The sequence below is a fragment of the Urocampus carinirostris genome, chromosome 6 (assembly GCF_059441175.1).
Source record: "Urocampus carinirostris isolate Australia breed hairy pipefish chromosome 6, RoL_Ucar_1.0, whole genome shotgun sequence".
Classification (NCBI taxonomy): domain Eukaryota; kingdom Metazoa; phylum Chordata; class Actinopteri; order Syngnathiformes; family Syngnathidae; genus Urocampus; species Urocampus carinirostris.
Window position 1 is genome coordinate 14,091,368 of NC_142354.1, and position 15,511 is coordinate 14,106,878.

The 15,511-nt window shown below is 37.8% G+C and overlaps 1 protein-coding gene across 4 annotated transcripts in view; it reads left to right on the top strand.

Moving 5' to 3' along the window:
* Nucleotides 1-15,511, top strand: part of celf4 (CUGBP, Elav-like family member 4) — a 144,433-nt gene that overhangs the window by 21,407 nt on the left and 107,515 nt on the right. For all 4 annotated transcript variants that reach the window (XM_088337967.1, XM_088337966.1, XM_088337964.1 and 1 more), the window contains exon 2: nt 12,229-12,311. In XM_088337967.1, coding sequence (XP_088194093.1) covers nt 12,229-12,311 — 83 coding nt within the window. The remainder of the gene's footprint in view (nt 1-12,228; nt 12,312-15,511) is intronic.

Below are 15,511 nucleotides of genomic sequence, written 5' to 3' on the forward strand. Positions count from 1 at the left end.
TGACGGGAATCTGAAGCTTCATCAACCCTCATTTTTCCATAACTATTTTAAATATAGTGATCATGAACCTGCTTGGAAAATCTATTTAAGAAAACATTAGTAATGGCAAAATGGAGCTTCAAGTTTCATCTTCTATTACTACTCTAAATATAGTGAACACGAACCCGTTCAGAATACAGTAGTGATTAGAAAATTGGTTCTGACAAACAAACAAAGCTTCAGTAAACCTCATTTTTCCATTACTACTTGAAACATACTTAGCATTAAAGAAAACAGTCCTGATGGAAAAACAAAGCTTTGTTTTAAGTCGTAGGAGAGAAAAATAAATATAGCATGGTGTCAAAATGTGACACACTCCCTACACAAAGTTAATTTGTTCTGTTATAGTTTATTTTGGAATATTAGCATGATACTTAGCTTGCGCCGATATTGATAATCATATTTGATTGGTCTGAACATAAAATCCAACAAAAATACATTATATTAATTGGAGTTACTATTACTACATAAAATAACTGCTGATAAAAAATAATAGTTACCTTATTAATATCTCATTTATCTCCAAAAGTGTTACATCACTTTTTTTTGTAAAGAAAATTTGGATAGAAATGTGCTGGTTCATTACCCCCCTAAAAGTATCAAAATCAATGTTTTGTTGAAAAAGAAATTCGGATATTTCATCATACGTAAATAACGAGTCGCATTGTCATTTTTCATTCTCGTTTTTGTAAGCTGCTATTTTCGGTCCTTTTTCATGCCGTCTAGCCAATTGGAGGAATCTTCTCCAATCAGGGGGATGATTTATTTCTGCAAAAGAGAAGACAGATGTGATCAGTAAAATGTCCCTTTGGGAAACACTAAACCGCTTTCATGACTTTGGCAGAGAAACAAAAAAAAGCCCAGTGATCTGCGTTTTTAATCGTTTCGCCGTTCAGAGAAGGAAAAAAGAGGGGAAAAACATATTGTGTTTCCTGTTTTTTATTTTTTTTGTTTTATTATTTTTAAGCGCCATTGTGAATTTATTAGTGACCCCAGGTGGCATTTATTCAAATAGCACAATTGAGACAATTTGAGAAACAAAAACATGTCTAGAATCTTATAGGATTTTTTTAAAGTCTCGTTGGTTTAGAAATGTTTTATTATAGTACAGTATACAGTTTGAAGATAGCTCTCTGTAGTTTTAGCACTCGACGGCAACTTACCTGCCACAGCTGAGTTCTGCATATGGTAGTCAAAGAGTTTCGTAATTCAGACATTTTTTTTCAATTTTTTTCTCCCACTTAGGCCACTTTGGTCAGGCCATAGCTCTCCCCTAGCCGTTATTGTTAGCTGCTCCGTAAAAACAAAGCTTGCTTCGTCCTTCACTGTCACTTCTGGATTGTGACTGTGTTTTGATGAATATCTTGCAATTGGCCGTCCAAGTTTTTTTATATTAGCATATTTTATTCTGTTGAGTTTTTTTTTTGTTTATTTTTTTTCAATTTCTGAATGTTTTGGGTTTAGATTTATCTGGATGTAGATAGATTTTCCTCCCAATTCGAGGCATTGTTTAAGAATTACAATTTGTAACCAAATCAAACATGGCTGAGTTCTGTGATTCAGGATCCAGGGTGCCTTCTTTTTTTTTTTTTTTTTTTTTTTTTTTTTTCCAGAATCGTATTATTTGGGTTCCATGGTGTGTCATCTTCTTCAAATGCTCACATTTCAACATTACAACGACTTCTAGTGGTAAATGATTACACACTGTCCAGATTAGAATAGAATTTTGAGAGACCCCGGTAAATGGAAGTCTAAGGGTCTGGAGGCATGCCCTCCGATCAGTTCGTCATCTATTTGCACTTAAAATAACTAGTGTTGTACTGATTCTGTACTATTTTAAGATATATTGGCAAGAAAACAGACCAAACCACCAATATGAATTTTAAGATAAATGGAATACCCATTCAGGTGATTCAGTAAATTACAGTATTAAATCAGTACTACTGCTTTTGTGATTCCAGCTATGACCGGTTGCTGGTTCTTTGATGGTTTGCAGGAGGTTATTTTGTACTTGTCACCCCCAGGCAATTACTCCCCTTAATAATGATTGCAATTTTCGAATTGATTGATTTATAGCAAGACATACTATTAAGAACACAAAAAAGTCATTTTATTGTTTTTCACATAGAAAAATTGTCATAGGTGTAAACAATTTGAAATGATCAGAAAACATCTGGAATATGGGGAACATAAATAAGTTGAATGGTGTATGATTGTTACGTGCAACCTATTAGCGATGAGAATTCCGTTTCGTCTTAGAGAACCGGCTTTTTCAGCTCCCATAATGCTCTTCAGATTTTTAATACAAGTTTGAGACCCTGCCGTGGACCAATCAAACCATGTCAGGGCCCGCTTGAGACTCTAAATGGTATGGGAAACTGCACAAACAAATATTTGTGTTTTAATAATTTGGTTAAAAGATAAAAGTGCATCCTCGATGTCTGACGAAATCTGCAGATTTTCACAAGATTTGCACATCCTGTTGCTGGTATTTTGGCCCATTATGGATCAGTTATATTTTGTCATTGTGCAGCACAAGCTTTCAACTCTCTCCAAAGTTCTATTTTGGTATCACCTGACCATTCATCCTTCCAGTCTTCTTTTGGATCATCTAAGTCCTCTCCAGCAAACGGGGTCCTGTGGGTGTTACCAATAGCAGTTTGCTTTGTGTTTTCTGTTTTCAACCCTCATCGGATAAGCACTAGAGAAAGGGGGAGGGCTAGGCAGGTTTTGGCAGTGTGTGTGTGTTTGACACTGTCCTAATGATGCATTTTCTAGTCCATTGATTCCGAGGCTCTGCTCTCCAGTAAATCCTTCACATGCAACACATTAAAGCTCGCCCTTTTTCCTCCTTCGCCAATCGATTAGCACAGCTTAGAGACAGCCTTGCTGGGAAGCAGGGCGAGAGATGCCACTTGTTATCTTCAGGGACACACGTACACGCGCAGGCTCACGAATGCACCGTTTCGAGGGTCTTGTTCTGTCGAGCGAACCGGATTTTTAAGGACGAAAGTGTTAAAATGTGGCAGAAAAGTACATCTATGTCGATGCCAAACCGATTGTACAATCAAATGTAAATAGATTTTCAACATTTATAACAGTAGAGGTAATATGAGCTTCAATATAAATGTTGCTAAAGTTAACACCATTTTCAGTATTTTCAGGGATGCTCGGTAATTATGGGTCAATGGCTATCGAACCAATAACAGCTAAATCTGAGGCCTTAAAAAAAAGGCTAGTCATTTTTAGGCCGTTATTTTTACTGATGTCACTTGATAAGAGTAAGCGATATATTTTAGCCAAGACTTGTGTGACAAAAGTATTGAAACGCTTTATAACGTGTGGAAGTGACTTACTGTATTTTCCGATGGACCTTATTTTTCAAACAGGTTAGAATGAGCGAGTTTTAATTCTTTTCAGTGTGGCAATGTTACACCAAATGTTTAATTTGGTTAAAAGGCAATTTTTACTAAATAAAATGAACTAGCTTTTAGTAGAATATTTTTGCTCGTTCTATTTTGTTTTATTATTTTTTCTTAAAGAAACGAGATAACATATAAAATACGCTAAATAATCTGCCAATATTTATTTCTTATTGTGCAGCCAAACACTAGAAACATGTAAAATTACATGAAAAACATCTATAGCGCTCAGTGGTGATAATGTCATTCTCAACCAAACATTTTCAAAATCAAACTCACTACAGAATTACTATTTATTTTTCTCGTTAATGAGTGACTCATTTCTCTTTATTGTTATCTCTCTTAGATTCTAAACCATAACAGGAAAAAAAAACCTCACACAGTAGAACAAAACCACTTCTGTGAAGGATTACACATACTTAAATGCACTCAATGGGACACCAGCTCCTTGGACAAACTATTACTTGCTATTAATCTGCTCCTAGCTGCCTTTTAAGGTAATTAAATAGCCATTTCACGGGGGATATTTTAACGGAGACTCCTGACCTTTAAAAACCATTGGGCAAAAAAATACTGTAGTGCACAAACTTGTGGAAGCAATGGTGAAATCTAAACGGAATATATACATATATATTTGTACAAAATAGTGCAGGGGTGTTCAATCTTTTTAGTTAGCGGGTCAGATTTGGTAAACTGAAAATTTGTGAGGGACGACTATTCAGCTTGGCATTCTTTGAACAGTCTTTGCTGGATTCACCGGGAAAGGTTTGCAGCGCTTGGTGATCAGCGTCGCAAACTTGTCGCTCTTCTTTGTATCATTTTCGTTTGACCAGCAGGGTTTTGTTGAAAAAGGTTAAAACGGCTCCCACTTGGTTCACGTTTTCACAGCGTTCGTTTCCTGTTAGCTTGTCGTAGTCAAAATGTTGTCTTGCAGTGCCTCTTATTATTAAATTATTTGAAAACAGCCACAGTCTCCTGGCAAATTAAGCAGACGCAGGCAGTTCAGGTTTAGTGTGAAAAAATACTAATTTACACTTGTCCTGGAAGCGGCGGCCCTCACAGTCAACTTTCCTTTTGTTAATTTACAGTCGCTATGTCGGAAATGGGATGGGTTAAAATTCTCAAAAAGCCAAGGGCAAGGTAGCCTTCACCTGGTCACAAATTTATTTTATGCTGCGTTCAATATTACTGGTGGGCCATATGTTATTAATTTTATGACAGAGTTCTCGGGCCAGTAAAAATTTGATAACAGGCTGTAACTGGCCCCGGACCAGACTTTGGACATGGCTAAATTAATATATATTGTGTATGTATATCATACGTATGTGTTTTTATGCTTATATTCATGTATACCTATTTATATTTAAACGCATACATATATGCTTGTATACATATATACATGCATAAGTATGTACATGCATGTATACATATATGCATATATAAGTTTATTTATCATTTTCCTCATTGTATATTACACGCTCTCCTTCATTACTCATGGGCAGAGCTCTTGAATATGAAGTATTACACGGTGAAAAAACGTAAAGGGCTCTGAGCTATAATTGAAGTTTTCTTTATTTAGGATCCCTTTTCACATCCCTGAGTCCATATCATAGTCTTTTAAAGTCAGATTTTATTAAATCGGCCTTTAAAGCTTGTAATTTAAGATTTTCCGAAGATACAGGGGGAAAACGTAGGAAGGTTTTTGTCCCATATAATTGCCTTCATCCTGGATATCCAGTCACTATTTTTGAGTCATGATCAGAGGGGTCCGTGTAGGTGAACGGATGTGAGGAACGTCTGCTCACTTTATTGAATTACTTTTGTTTTAAAGAACACTATCAGATTGAAGCGGGGATTTCGGCTTAAATAAGTATGCACCTTTAATTAAAATTGTAACCTTAGCAGTTTCTCCATTACAGCAATTAGAGTGTGTTCTGTGTGTGCGTGCATGTTGGTGACCTAGTTATGGATATTAAATTACTGACGGGTCCTGGAAACTTTATCATGAATTAATTAAATATTTCTCAGCATGTTATTTTTTTCTCCTCTGTGTTTGGTGAGCACACTGTAGGCCATTGATTACCACACGTCGGTAGGACTAGGTTAAAATGCCCATTACAGGAGAAAAAAAAAGTACATTATCTGCACTGGAATAGAAATCTCGTTTTCATGACATTTACATGAGCAGAAGCAAATTATTGCAAAGACGACGATGGTGCTTGTTTCAAACCTAGATAAGCAAAAATGCTAGTTTTCGAATAGGAAAATTAAATAACTTTAGTTTTCTGCATAGTTGGCTATTTTGGAAGAAAATGTTGTTGGTTTTGACAAACATGTAAAAAGCATGCGAAGATTATTCCTGTTTTCAGCATAGAAGAAAACAGCGCAAGTTTTAGACCAAAAACACGCATATTGTCGACAAAAAATCGACGTGTTTTCAACATAGAAAATTATTATGCTAGTTTTACAACAAAGAAGATGACTTTTGTTTTCAACATAGGAAAAAAAACGGTAGTTTTCCACTAGGAGTAAAACACATGTTATCAGCAAAAACGGTGCTAATATTTGACAAATAATGCTAGTTTTTCAGAAAATATGACACTTGTTTTGGATTTAAGGAAGGAAATGTATCATTTCTGACTGCAAAATCAATGTTAGTTTCCCCCTCTAAAATAATGACACTTTATTTCAGCACACAAAATATGCTACTTTTTTGGTAAAGTGGTTGATTCTTGTTTTAAGCTAGATGTTTGTTAAAATAACATGCTAGCGTTAAACACAGAACAAGGCCCTTTTTTCAGCAATGCCATTTTCTTGCAGAGAAAAGGGATCATTTTACAGGAAAGGGGATTTTTGTTTTCAGTGCAGAAGAAAATTGTGCTATTTTTATTTTAAAATAGAGAAATTGACAGTTATTTACAAGATGATACTAGCTTTTGATAAATAAGCTGTTTTTAGGTTGGAATCAGACAATGGTAGTCATGTTCATAGACAAAAAGAACAATGCTAAAATTCTACAACAAAAACTGACACTTGATTTGTGCATATAAAAAAACGATCATGTAAAATTTTGGTAAAAGTTATTCTAGATTTGCACTGTAGAATAGTTGCCATTTTCCTGAAAAGAAAAACATACTTGTTTTCAGTATTAAAAAAACGCTGTAGTTTTTGACAAAACTGATACATTTCATCAAACATGATACTGTAATTGTATTTAATGGAGTAGAAGAGAAGTTTTTCCATGTCAAAATCAATGCTAGTTTTCAGAAAAGAATGAGTCAGAAAACAAAGATAGCATGACCCTAATTTCAACAAAATTACACTAACTTTGACAAAGAAAATGACATTTATTTTCAGCACAAGAAAAAAATGACGCAAGTTTACTTATTTTCAGCTTAAAAGATGAATATGTATCTCTGAAGAATAACATGGCCAACTAGAAAAAATATGCTAGTACGCAAAAATGTTCAAATCTTTGTTTAATTACTCTGATGAAAAGATCAACAGTTTTCAATAAAACAAAGATAACTTTTGAAAAGTTTCTGCAAAGATGTGCTGTATTCAGCTTAGAAGAAAGGCACTGGTTCGAGGCGTTTCTGAAGAACAACATAGCACAAGAGAAAAACTTCCCTGATATGCAAAAATACTCTAAATTTTGAATAATTTTCCCCCAAAAAATGTTCATCTTAGGCAGCCGCGCAGCGACTCATTTCAGGCCCATCGCGGATAAAGAGTTTAACACAGTCGACTCTTTTGAGGCTTTTACCAAGATGTTGTGAAATATTTAAATGATCACTGGGATTTTCTCCCCATCTGTAGCTGGGAATAAAAGGAGCGCGAGGAGGGAACTTTTTATGTCGGCCTTTTTTACAGTCCTGAATTAATGGGCGCTAGATAATTAGAGAATCTTGGCAATAACTCGTCCCCGCGCTTTCTTGTCTTGGGTGGCGCAGAGGCGGGTCTTGATAAAGGATTTTGGTGTCCGGTCAATTATGGTGACAAAGAAAATGCTGTTCCCTCTCCATATTGCGGTTCAACTTTTGCTTCCCCACCCATCTCAGATTTTATTGTATTAGTTTTATGAATTTTGGCAAACATTGTCATATTTCAGCATTACTTTCAGATTGCAAATACTGACACCGCTTCACTTACGAACGACGACGTTCGTAAGTTGAATTTGTTCGTAAGTTGCTTCAGTGTTATATTTTGTATTTTTAAGGTTTATATAATTATGTTTAAGGCTTGTATAAGTGACCTATACAGTATTGTTTTGTACTAAAAAAATAAACATTTCATAAAATAATATTCAGATTCAGAAATACTTTATTGTCACTCGTGTATACAGAACGAAATGTCGATACATCTGACTCGCACAGTTTCCTTGAGCGTCAGCCGGGATAGAAAAGATTAACCATATCTTCGTCAGAATTTTAGCGCAGCAGTTCGTCATCTCGCGGTTCGATGTTACTTCCAGTCCAGTTTATTGTCCAGAGAGCAAAACGTTGGCGAGGAAAATGGATGGAAGGGGCCCTTTGAAGGGTTTAGCCTAGCGGTTAGCCCGGCCCGACAACCTCGCTTCCTCCTCCGGTCACACCGCTCTCTTGCCACTCTGCTTCGCTGCTTTGTAGGCCGCTGGGTCTTGTTGACGTAGCAGTCCATGGCTAAATAAACACTCCCGAGTGGTCGTAGCACCGAGCGCTTGATGTCTGGATGATCGCATATCCAGCAAAAAAACTGCGATCGTATATTAATCTGCTAATATATAATGATAAACAAAGTTAAGTTTAACCTACTTTCGGAAGATGGGCTTCAAGAGTTAGGCTACTTTCTTCTCCGTGGTTAATAGTGGCCCAAAAAAGTGATCAAATCGTTTTATTCCGCTTTTTATTTCAAGTGAAACTGCTTTACACTAACCATATTGAATGGATGCACCAGATATTAAACAATCAAAATGTCATGCGCGCTGGACACATAGCATAGAATGTTTACACACAAACTAAGAAGAGGAAGTGTATTTCTTCTTTGGGGTGGATGCTGGGTGACCTCACAGCGCCACACGCCGGTAGCGGCGGAATGAAACACGACAGTACTGTCCTGTACTCGGAAAAAGGTGCACACAATACAAAATCTAACTCACAGCAATGTCCGGATATTTTTCGACATCCCGAAAAAAATGTTCGAATCTACCGTTTTTCATAAGTCGAATGGTGGTAAGTAGGGGAGCGTCTGTACACTCAAATCAATCATACAACTGCCATCTGTTTTCTGGGCGCTGTTTGTTTCCATTGTAATCGTTTGTATGAAGTGTGACAAATAACACCGCATACATGCCGTTTGCAAGGCTACCACACACTAAAATTCTTCCGTAGTTTACTACACCAGTTCATAGCAATTTAGAAAATATGGATTTTCTATGAGCACCCTAAAAATCTCCCAAGTAATGTTAATTTTCCTATTGGAAATGTTGATTGTCGTTAAACAGCTCCATTCATGAAACATTTGTACAATAACATTAATAACGGTTGCTACTTTATTGTTTGCAGTTTTTACACAATAACATTGTCTAAGATCCATTTCCCTATTCATCCTAAAATATTTTTTTAATGGTAAGCAGTTCTGCATTTGAGAGCAATCCAATAAGGGGGGAGAAATACCCCAATACATTTGAGGCCTTTTTGGCCAATAAACCAGGTTTTTGGTCTTATTTGACTTTGTATAAGTCCCACAATGCTTTGCTGCATAAAAATATCCAGTATACTAGCTGATGCTATTGATGCTCTAGTTTGCCTTCTCTATAACCTCCTTCCCTCATTTTCTTTCGCTTCCTTGTTTTTTTCCCCAGCTCATCCATCCCATATGGACATCCATCCACCCACACGAAAAGCATCCTCTCAGATTGTCCCCATCCCCTCCTGAGTCCCATTTGATTTGAATTTAAAGTGACGAGCAAGCAAATTGGCAGCATCGACATCAGAAACAAACCGCTTATCTCCCCCTCCCGGGCTGATATCGGTCTACTTCAAATACAAACCCCCCGCCAGCATCGGACGTGTGACAATGGTGATAAATTGGATGTTTGTTGACTGTCGTGTGTCTTATATGGGAGTCTTGTTTGAATGCAGTGAGACATGGGATTTTTTTTTTTCACTATAATGTAGCCATGTAAATATTTATGTTTTACCTCAAAGTATTTTTAGATGTGAGGTATAGCATAAAGAATTCAGCTCATAATAGATTTTGATTAGTTTTAAGGTTAGGAGGTGGGTTCGGGTTAAGGTTAGGCTCAGGATTGGGGTTTGTGGAGTTAATGTAAGAAGGTTGGGGTTAGTTTTCATGTTAGGTGTCTGGGTTAGAGGTTACGTTAAGGGATTAGACTAAGGCTCAGGATTAGGGGGGTAAGGAGGGTTCAGGCTAGTTTTGTGTCTAGGGTTAAAGGATTACTGTTAGTTTCAGGGTTAGGTAGAGGGGGTTAGGCTTATGGTTTGGGGGGTTAGGGTTAAAGGATTAGGGTTAGTCTCAGGATTCGGTTAAGGTGGGTTAGGATTCGGCTCAGGATTTCAGTTAGGGGGAATAGGGTTAAAAGGAGTAGGGTTCGAGGTTTAGGTTTTGGGGGTTAGGGTTAGAATTAGAGGAGTAAGGGTTAGAGGTTAAGATTTGGGAGGTTAGACTTAGGATAGTGAAGAGTTAAGGTTAGGTTATCCCTATTAGCTTTGCTTTATTTATTCATTTACTTTTTTATTAGTGTATAGGCGATTATACAAGTTATTCCAACACTTACATAAACACTACAACTATCATGTATTTACAATTTAGAAAAATTACTATAAAAACAAATTACGTTAGAGATGTTTGAATCAGACTTTGTTAATGACTCCGTTTTACTTTGGAAAATGTATTAAAAATCATCTGAGGCAAATGGGAATTTTATTGTCTTTCCCATTTTATTTCCTTAGTTTTTTTCCTATTTCCCCCTTTTCACTCCATTTTATCAGTAAGATGGCGTAATTATCCAACAAAATATACTGTATCACATTTTGGCATCCTAAAAGTCCTTGCAGTGCTTTGTGAACCTAAAGACTTCCTGTTTTTTCTTCCATTAGCGTTTTTAACTTTTCATGTTTTTGTGAAATAATCAAATATGTTTATAATTTGTTGTTCTGTTATTTTTAGAGGGGTCTTGTACTATTTTTATGCAAATTTTCAAGATATTTATAGTTTTTCTACCAAAATAAGAAAATTGCAAATATTTTGTAGCAAATATTTGTTTTATTCCAAATGTATCCAAGCATGTGCAATCATTATTATGTAAACGTGGGAATATTTGGTCCACATTGTCACGTCCGTGTTCCTATTGTTTTACATCCAGTTTCCCGTGGAAATAGCGCAGTACTTTGTGAGCTTTCAGACTTCCTTTTTTTTCTCCTTCAGGTAGCCTTGTTACCTTTTCGGGGTTTTTTGGGGAAAGATTGAAATATGTGTAATAATTAGTTTCTGTCATTTTTAGTGAGGTACTACATTATTTTATGCTCATTTTAAGATATTATATTTATTTGTTTATAACGCAGACCCCTAAATCTTGAAAAATAAAAAAAATTCTCAGCTCTAAAAAAAGCATTGTATGTGACAAACGTTGACTTAAAATGGTTAACATTATTTATTGACTACGTAAACTATTAACACAATAACAACATAAAATTTACAATGGATTTATTTTATGTCTTTCAAAGTCTAATTCATTATCAGACACACCAAAGGGTTTTCCCTTGCCATTCTTTTTTGCGTCCATTTACATATTTCTGTATGACTTTGTTTCCTGTATTCGCTATTCTTTGGCACTGTAGGTCAGTAGTATGTCATCTCTATCACTCGTGGTCTAATGTTTATTGTTCAGCGCTCTCACTGCTGCGACACGGGTTTGATTCTCGTCTCATCCAATGTTTTACGATTGCGGTCCGCGATAATTTCCGTTGTTGATACATCACCATGAAACTTCGAGTATAATGCACACCCAAACTTGAGGTTGTTTTTTTGTTTTGTTTTAAAAAGTGCGTTATATACGGAAAAATACGGTACTTTGTATGTATATTTAAAGGTACAGTGTGTATCATTTGACCACTAGATGTCGCTGCATGGTATAGATAAACCGTAAATGCGTGCTAAAAAGCACAAGAAAGAGTACAAACTACGGAGACTTAAAGTGACAATGCAGCACCATTGATCTTACTTTTTGCTCAGCCTTTTTGAAATTTTTAGGTATCCGTAGCAGCAAGATGACGAACAATTATGTCTTGTTTCCTTTAGGAGAGGCTCATGTTATGTAAAACAAATGCTCATTTTCTGACCTAAGAGTATTTTTAGAAATCCATGTATTTAGGACAGTTTATGTATTTTTGGTTATTATTTAAATCATTATTGTTTTTGTTATCATTAATCATTTTTTTTTTACCACTAAAAGGCACTAATACACACTGTCCCTTTAAGATTTCGTTTTTCTAGTAGAATAAAAAATATGTAATTCAAATAATCTCACCTTGGTAGGAACTATTTATTGTATTCCAAATGCATTCAAACACGTGCAAACATAATGACGTAAATGTAAAAATGGAAGGATTTATTCCATGTTGTCACCTCCCAGTTCCCGTCATTTTCTGTTTATTTTCTCCGAGCTGTTTGCAGATTGTTCTTGGAGCGCCCTCCTACATCTGTCTCTTTCTCTTTGTCCCCTTCCGTTATGTAACGGCATCTTTTGTCTCGCTTTTTGTTTCAGGCTGTGCCTTCCTCACCTACTGTGCCAGGGAGTCAGCCCTGAAAGCCCAGAATGCATTGCACGAGCAGAAGACCCTTCCGGGGGTAAGTCGTACGTCGGCTCATGTGTTCCCTTTTCCCGCGTACAAATGCCTGACATTTATTTCAAATCAAAGGGGACTCGCCATCTTTGCCACGCCTGTCACTTTCTGTTTATCACCGGCTGCGCACCAGGCACAAGCCCGAGACCCCCTCCTCATTTCGTTCGCACACCCCCCCGGTTGCCGTCATTCTGACAGTCGCGCACACGTCGAAAAAGCCGCAGGGAAAAGCCACACACGGCATCGCATCACAGAAACGCTATTTATAAACCTTCCTCCAGTTTGGCGTAAATGAGCATGGGGAGGAGCGGTTGACGGCTATCTGTACATGCAAGCATCACGGGCGTAGCACATCTCGGCGACAGATGTTCGCAGTCATGTACGACGCTTATGAAAGGCGGCTCAAGTAAATGTGTGGGGACGGTGAGGCATGTGACAGGAAGGTTTGTCTATTCATTTTTGACAATAGGAAGTTTTTATCAAGGCCGTAGTTTTGGCATGGACGGAGGCGACACATCCCCAAAAAATATCAACCACTTATTGGTATGTCTCCACCAATGTTATGTACCTCATTTTCCAGACTATAAGTCACATTTTTTTTTCATAATTGGGCCGGGTGTGCGACTTGTACTCCGGTGAGACTTATCTCATCTCATCTCATTATCTGCACCGCTTATCCTCAGTAGGGTGGCGGGGGTGCTGGAGCCCATCCCAGCAATCATTGGGCAGTGGGCAGAGGACACCCTGAACTGGTTGCCAGCCAGTCGCAGGGCACACAGGGACAGACAACTTGCTCGCTCATTCACGCCTAGGGACAATTTGGACCGGCCAATCCACCTGAAATGCATGTCTTTGGAATGTGGGAGGAAACTGGAGCGCCCGGAGGAAACCCACGCAAGCACGGGTAGAACATACAAACTCCGCACTGGAAGTCCGGTAGCTGGATTTGAACCCACACAGGAGGTTCCCAAGACCTTAGAACTGTGCCGCACACGCACTAACCACTGCGCCGCCGCTGCCGAGACTTATATGGGAAATAATAATAAATAATAAACAGATTACACTGAATCCCTAATGCACCCAATAAGCAGGTAGGTGCCTTGCATGGCTGACTCCCTATTGGTGTGTGGATGCGTGTGTGAATGGGTAAGTATGAAGCACATTGTAAAGCGCTTTGGGAGCTCTTCATTGACTTGAAAACCGCTATAAATGCAGACCATTTACCGGTACTGTATGTCACTTCACATGTTATTTTTACACTAAACCGCAAGAGGGCACTCTAAGCCTGTGTTAATAACTTCAACCTTGCCCTGTTGTTTGGGGGTAAACCTTTCGAAGCTTAAAGAAGAAGCAAAGTGGCATATTGTCTTCCTCTCGAGTTGGAGCAGCTGTTTACCAGTAAAAGTGATGCAGAAGATGAATATTTTTTTGTATTTAGTGGTTTGGAGTGAAGCTTATAGTTTGGTTATCGTGTTCTGTTATGTTATCTGAGTAACTCTTAATGTGTAATGTTATAACTCGCGTATCGAGCGTGTCAAAGACGTACATGCATGCACATGTAACGCTGATACACTCACAAGGTTCCCATTTTATTTTGATTTTAAATTGCCTTTCAAGATGACATATATGTTTTTGGTGTTGGAGTTTATCAATAAATTTCCCCAAACAATGTGACTTATACTCAGAGTAAAACTTACATCCATTCTCTGTACCGCTTATCCTCAGTAGGGTCGCGGGGGTGCTAGAGCTGGTTGCCAGCCAGTCGCAGGGCACACAGAGACAGACAACCATCCATTCACTCATTCACACCTAGGGACAGTTTGGACTGGCCAATTAACCTGACATGCATGTTTTTGGAATGTGGCAGGAAACTGGAGAGCCCGAAGCAAACCCACGCAAGCATGGGGAGAACGTGCAAACTCCACACAGGAAAGTTCGATCTCATGACCTCAGAACTGTGCCGCACACGCGTTAACCAGTGTGCTGCCCAGAGTAAAACGTATACATGTTTTTTTCCTTACGTAAGATTTTTTTTTTCCTTTGGGGGAGGGAGGGTCGATTTAGACGCTAGAGAGACATATTGTCCCAAATATAAGGTAATCACTTAAAAAGGTGCACTATGTCCCTACCAATTCCAAGATCAACCCTGCGCTCTGGGTTTTATTGGTTGGTTGGTTGGTTGGTTGGTTGGATCACTTAGCCCCTAGAAATGTTTGAGGGAGATTCCTATTTATCTTTCGGCATTATCATGTGTTTTGGAATAAATATTTCACACGGTTGGATTTTATGGAATGTCTTTGATGTAATGAAGCCATTTCCGCAGGCATTCAAAAGTTGAAGAGGGTCAGGGGACGTAATGGCTTATAGTTTTCGGGTATCTTATTTCAGACTAATATTTCTCTGAGTATATTTTGAAATGGTTATATCTTGAATCCAATGCTTTCCAATGATTTGTGGCATGAGTTATTTTAGTGACTGGTGACATCGTACAGACACGTATTTGTTTATCAAAAGTCCAGCAGCCTGCAGGTAAGACGTCAAGGTACTTTATGGTATTAAAACTTTTTGTTTACTGTTTGTCTTTGTAAATATGTCATGTTTCAATTGAGGCATATGCGGCTTATAGTCAGGTGCAGCTTATCCATGTCCAAAATGGTTCTTTCTTTGAAAATGTACTTGGTGCGTCTTTTAATCAGGTGAACTCTGTCGTCCGAATTTTATGGTATGTGACTCTTGTTTTATGTTTATTGTGCGGTTGTCTAATTATAACCTGTTTTTGTTTCATGTTCTGATGCTCATTTGATTTATTAAAAATTATATATAATTCTGTTCTTTTGCTGGGCTTGGACCGGATTAGCATATTTACATACAAAATAAGTCTTAAGTATAGTGATTGCGAATCCTCGGTAGAAATCCTCGCCCTGATTTTATCATGTACAGTTTTGTCGCAGTTTTTGCATGTATTTGTACCTGCCATTCGTTTATCTGTCGTATGTATAGTATGCACCCTGGGACTGGTGTGCATGCATTTTTTTTTTCTGCGTTCACGCACACGTGGGGAAGTTTTGATGTGTCTCTGTCAGGCCGGGCTTGCTTTGCAGTGTTTCTTTTTAATGACGCCTCCAGGGAAGCTGACAGTCACCGTGTTGAGCACACCCTTTGATGTGAGTGATTATGACATCACAGACGTGCAGCCACAAGAGC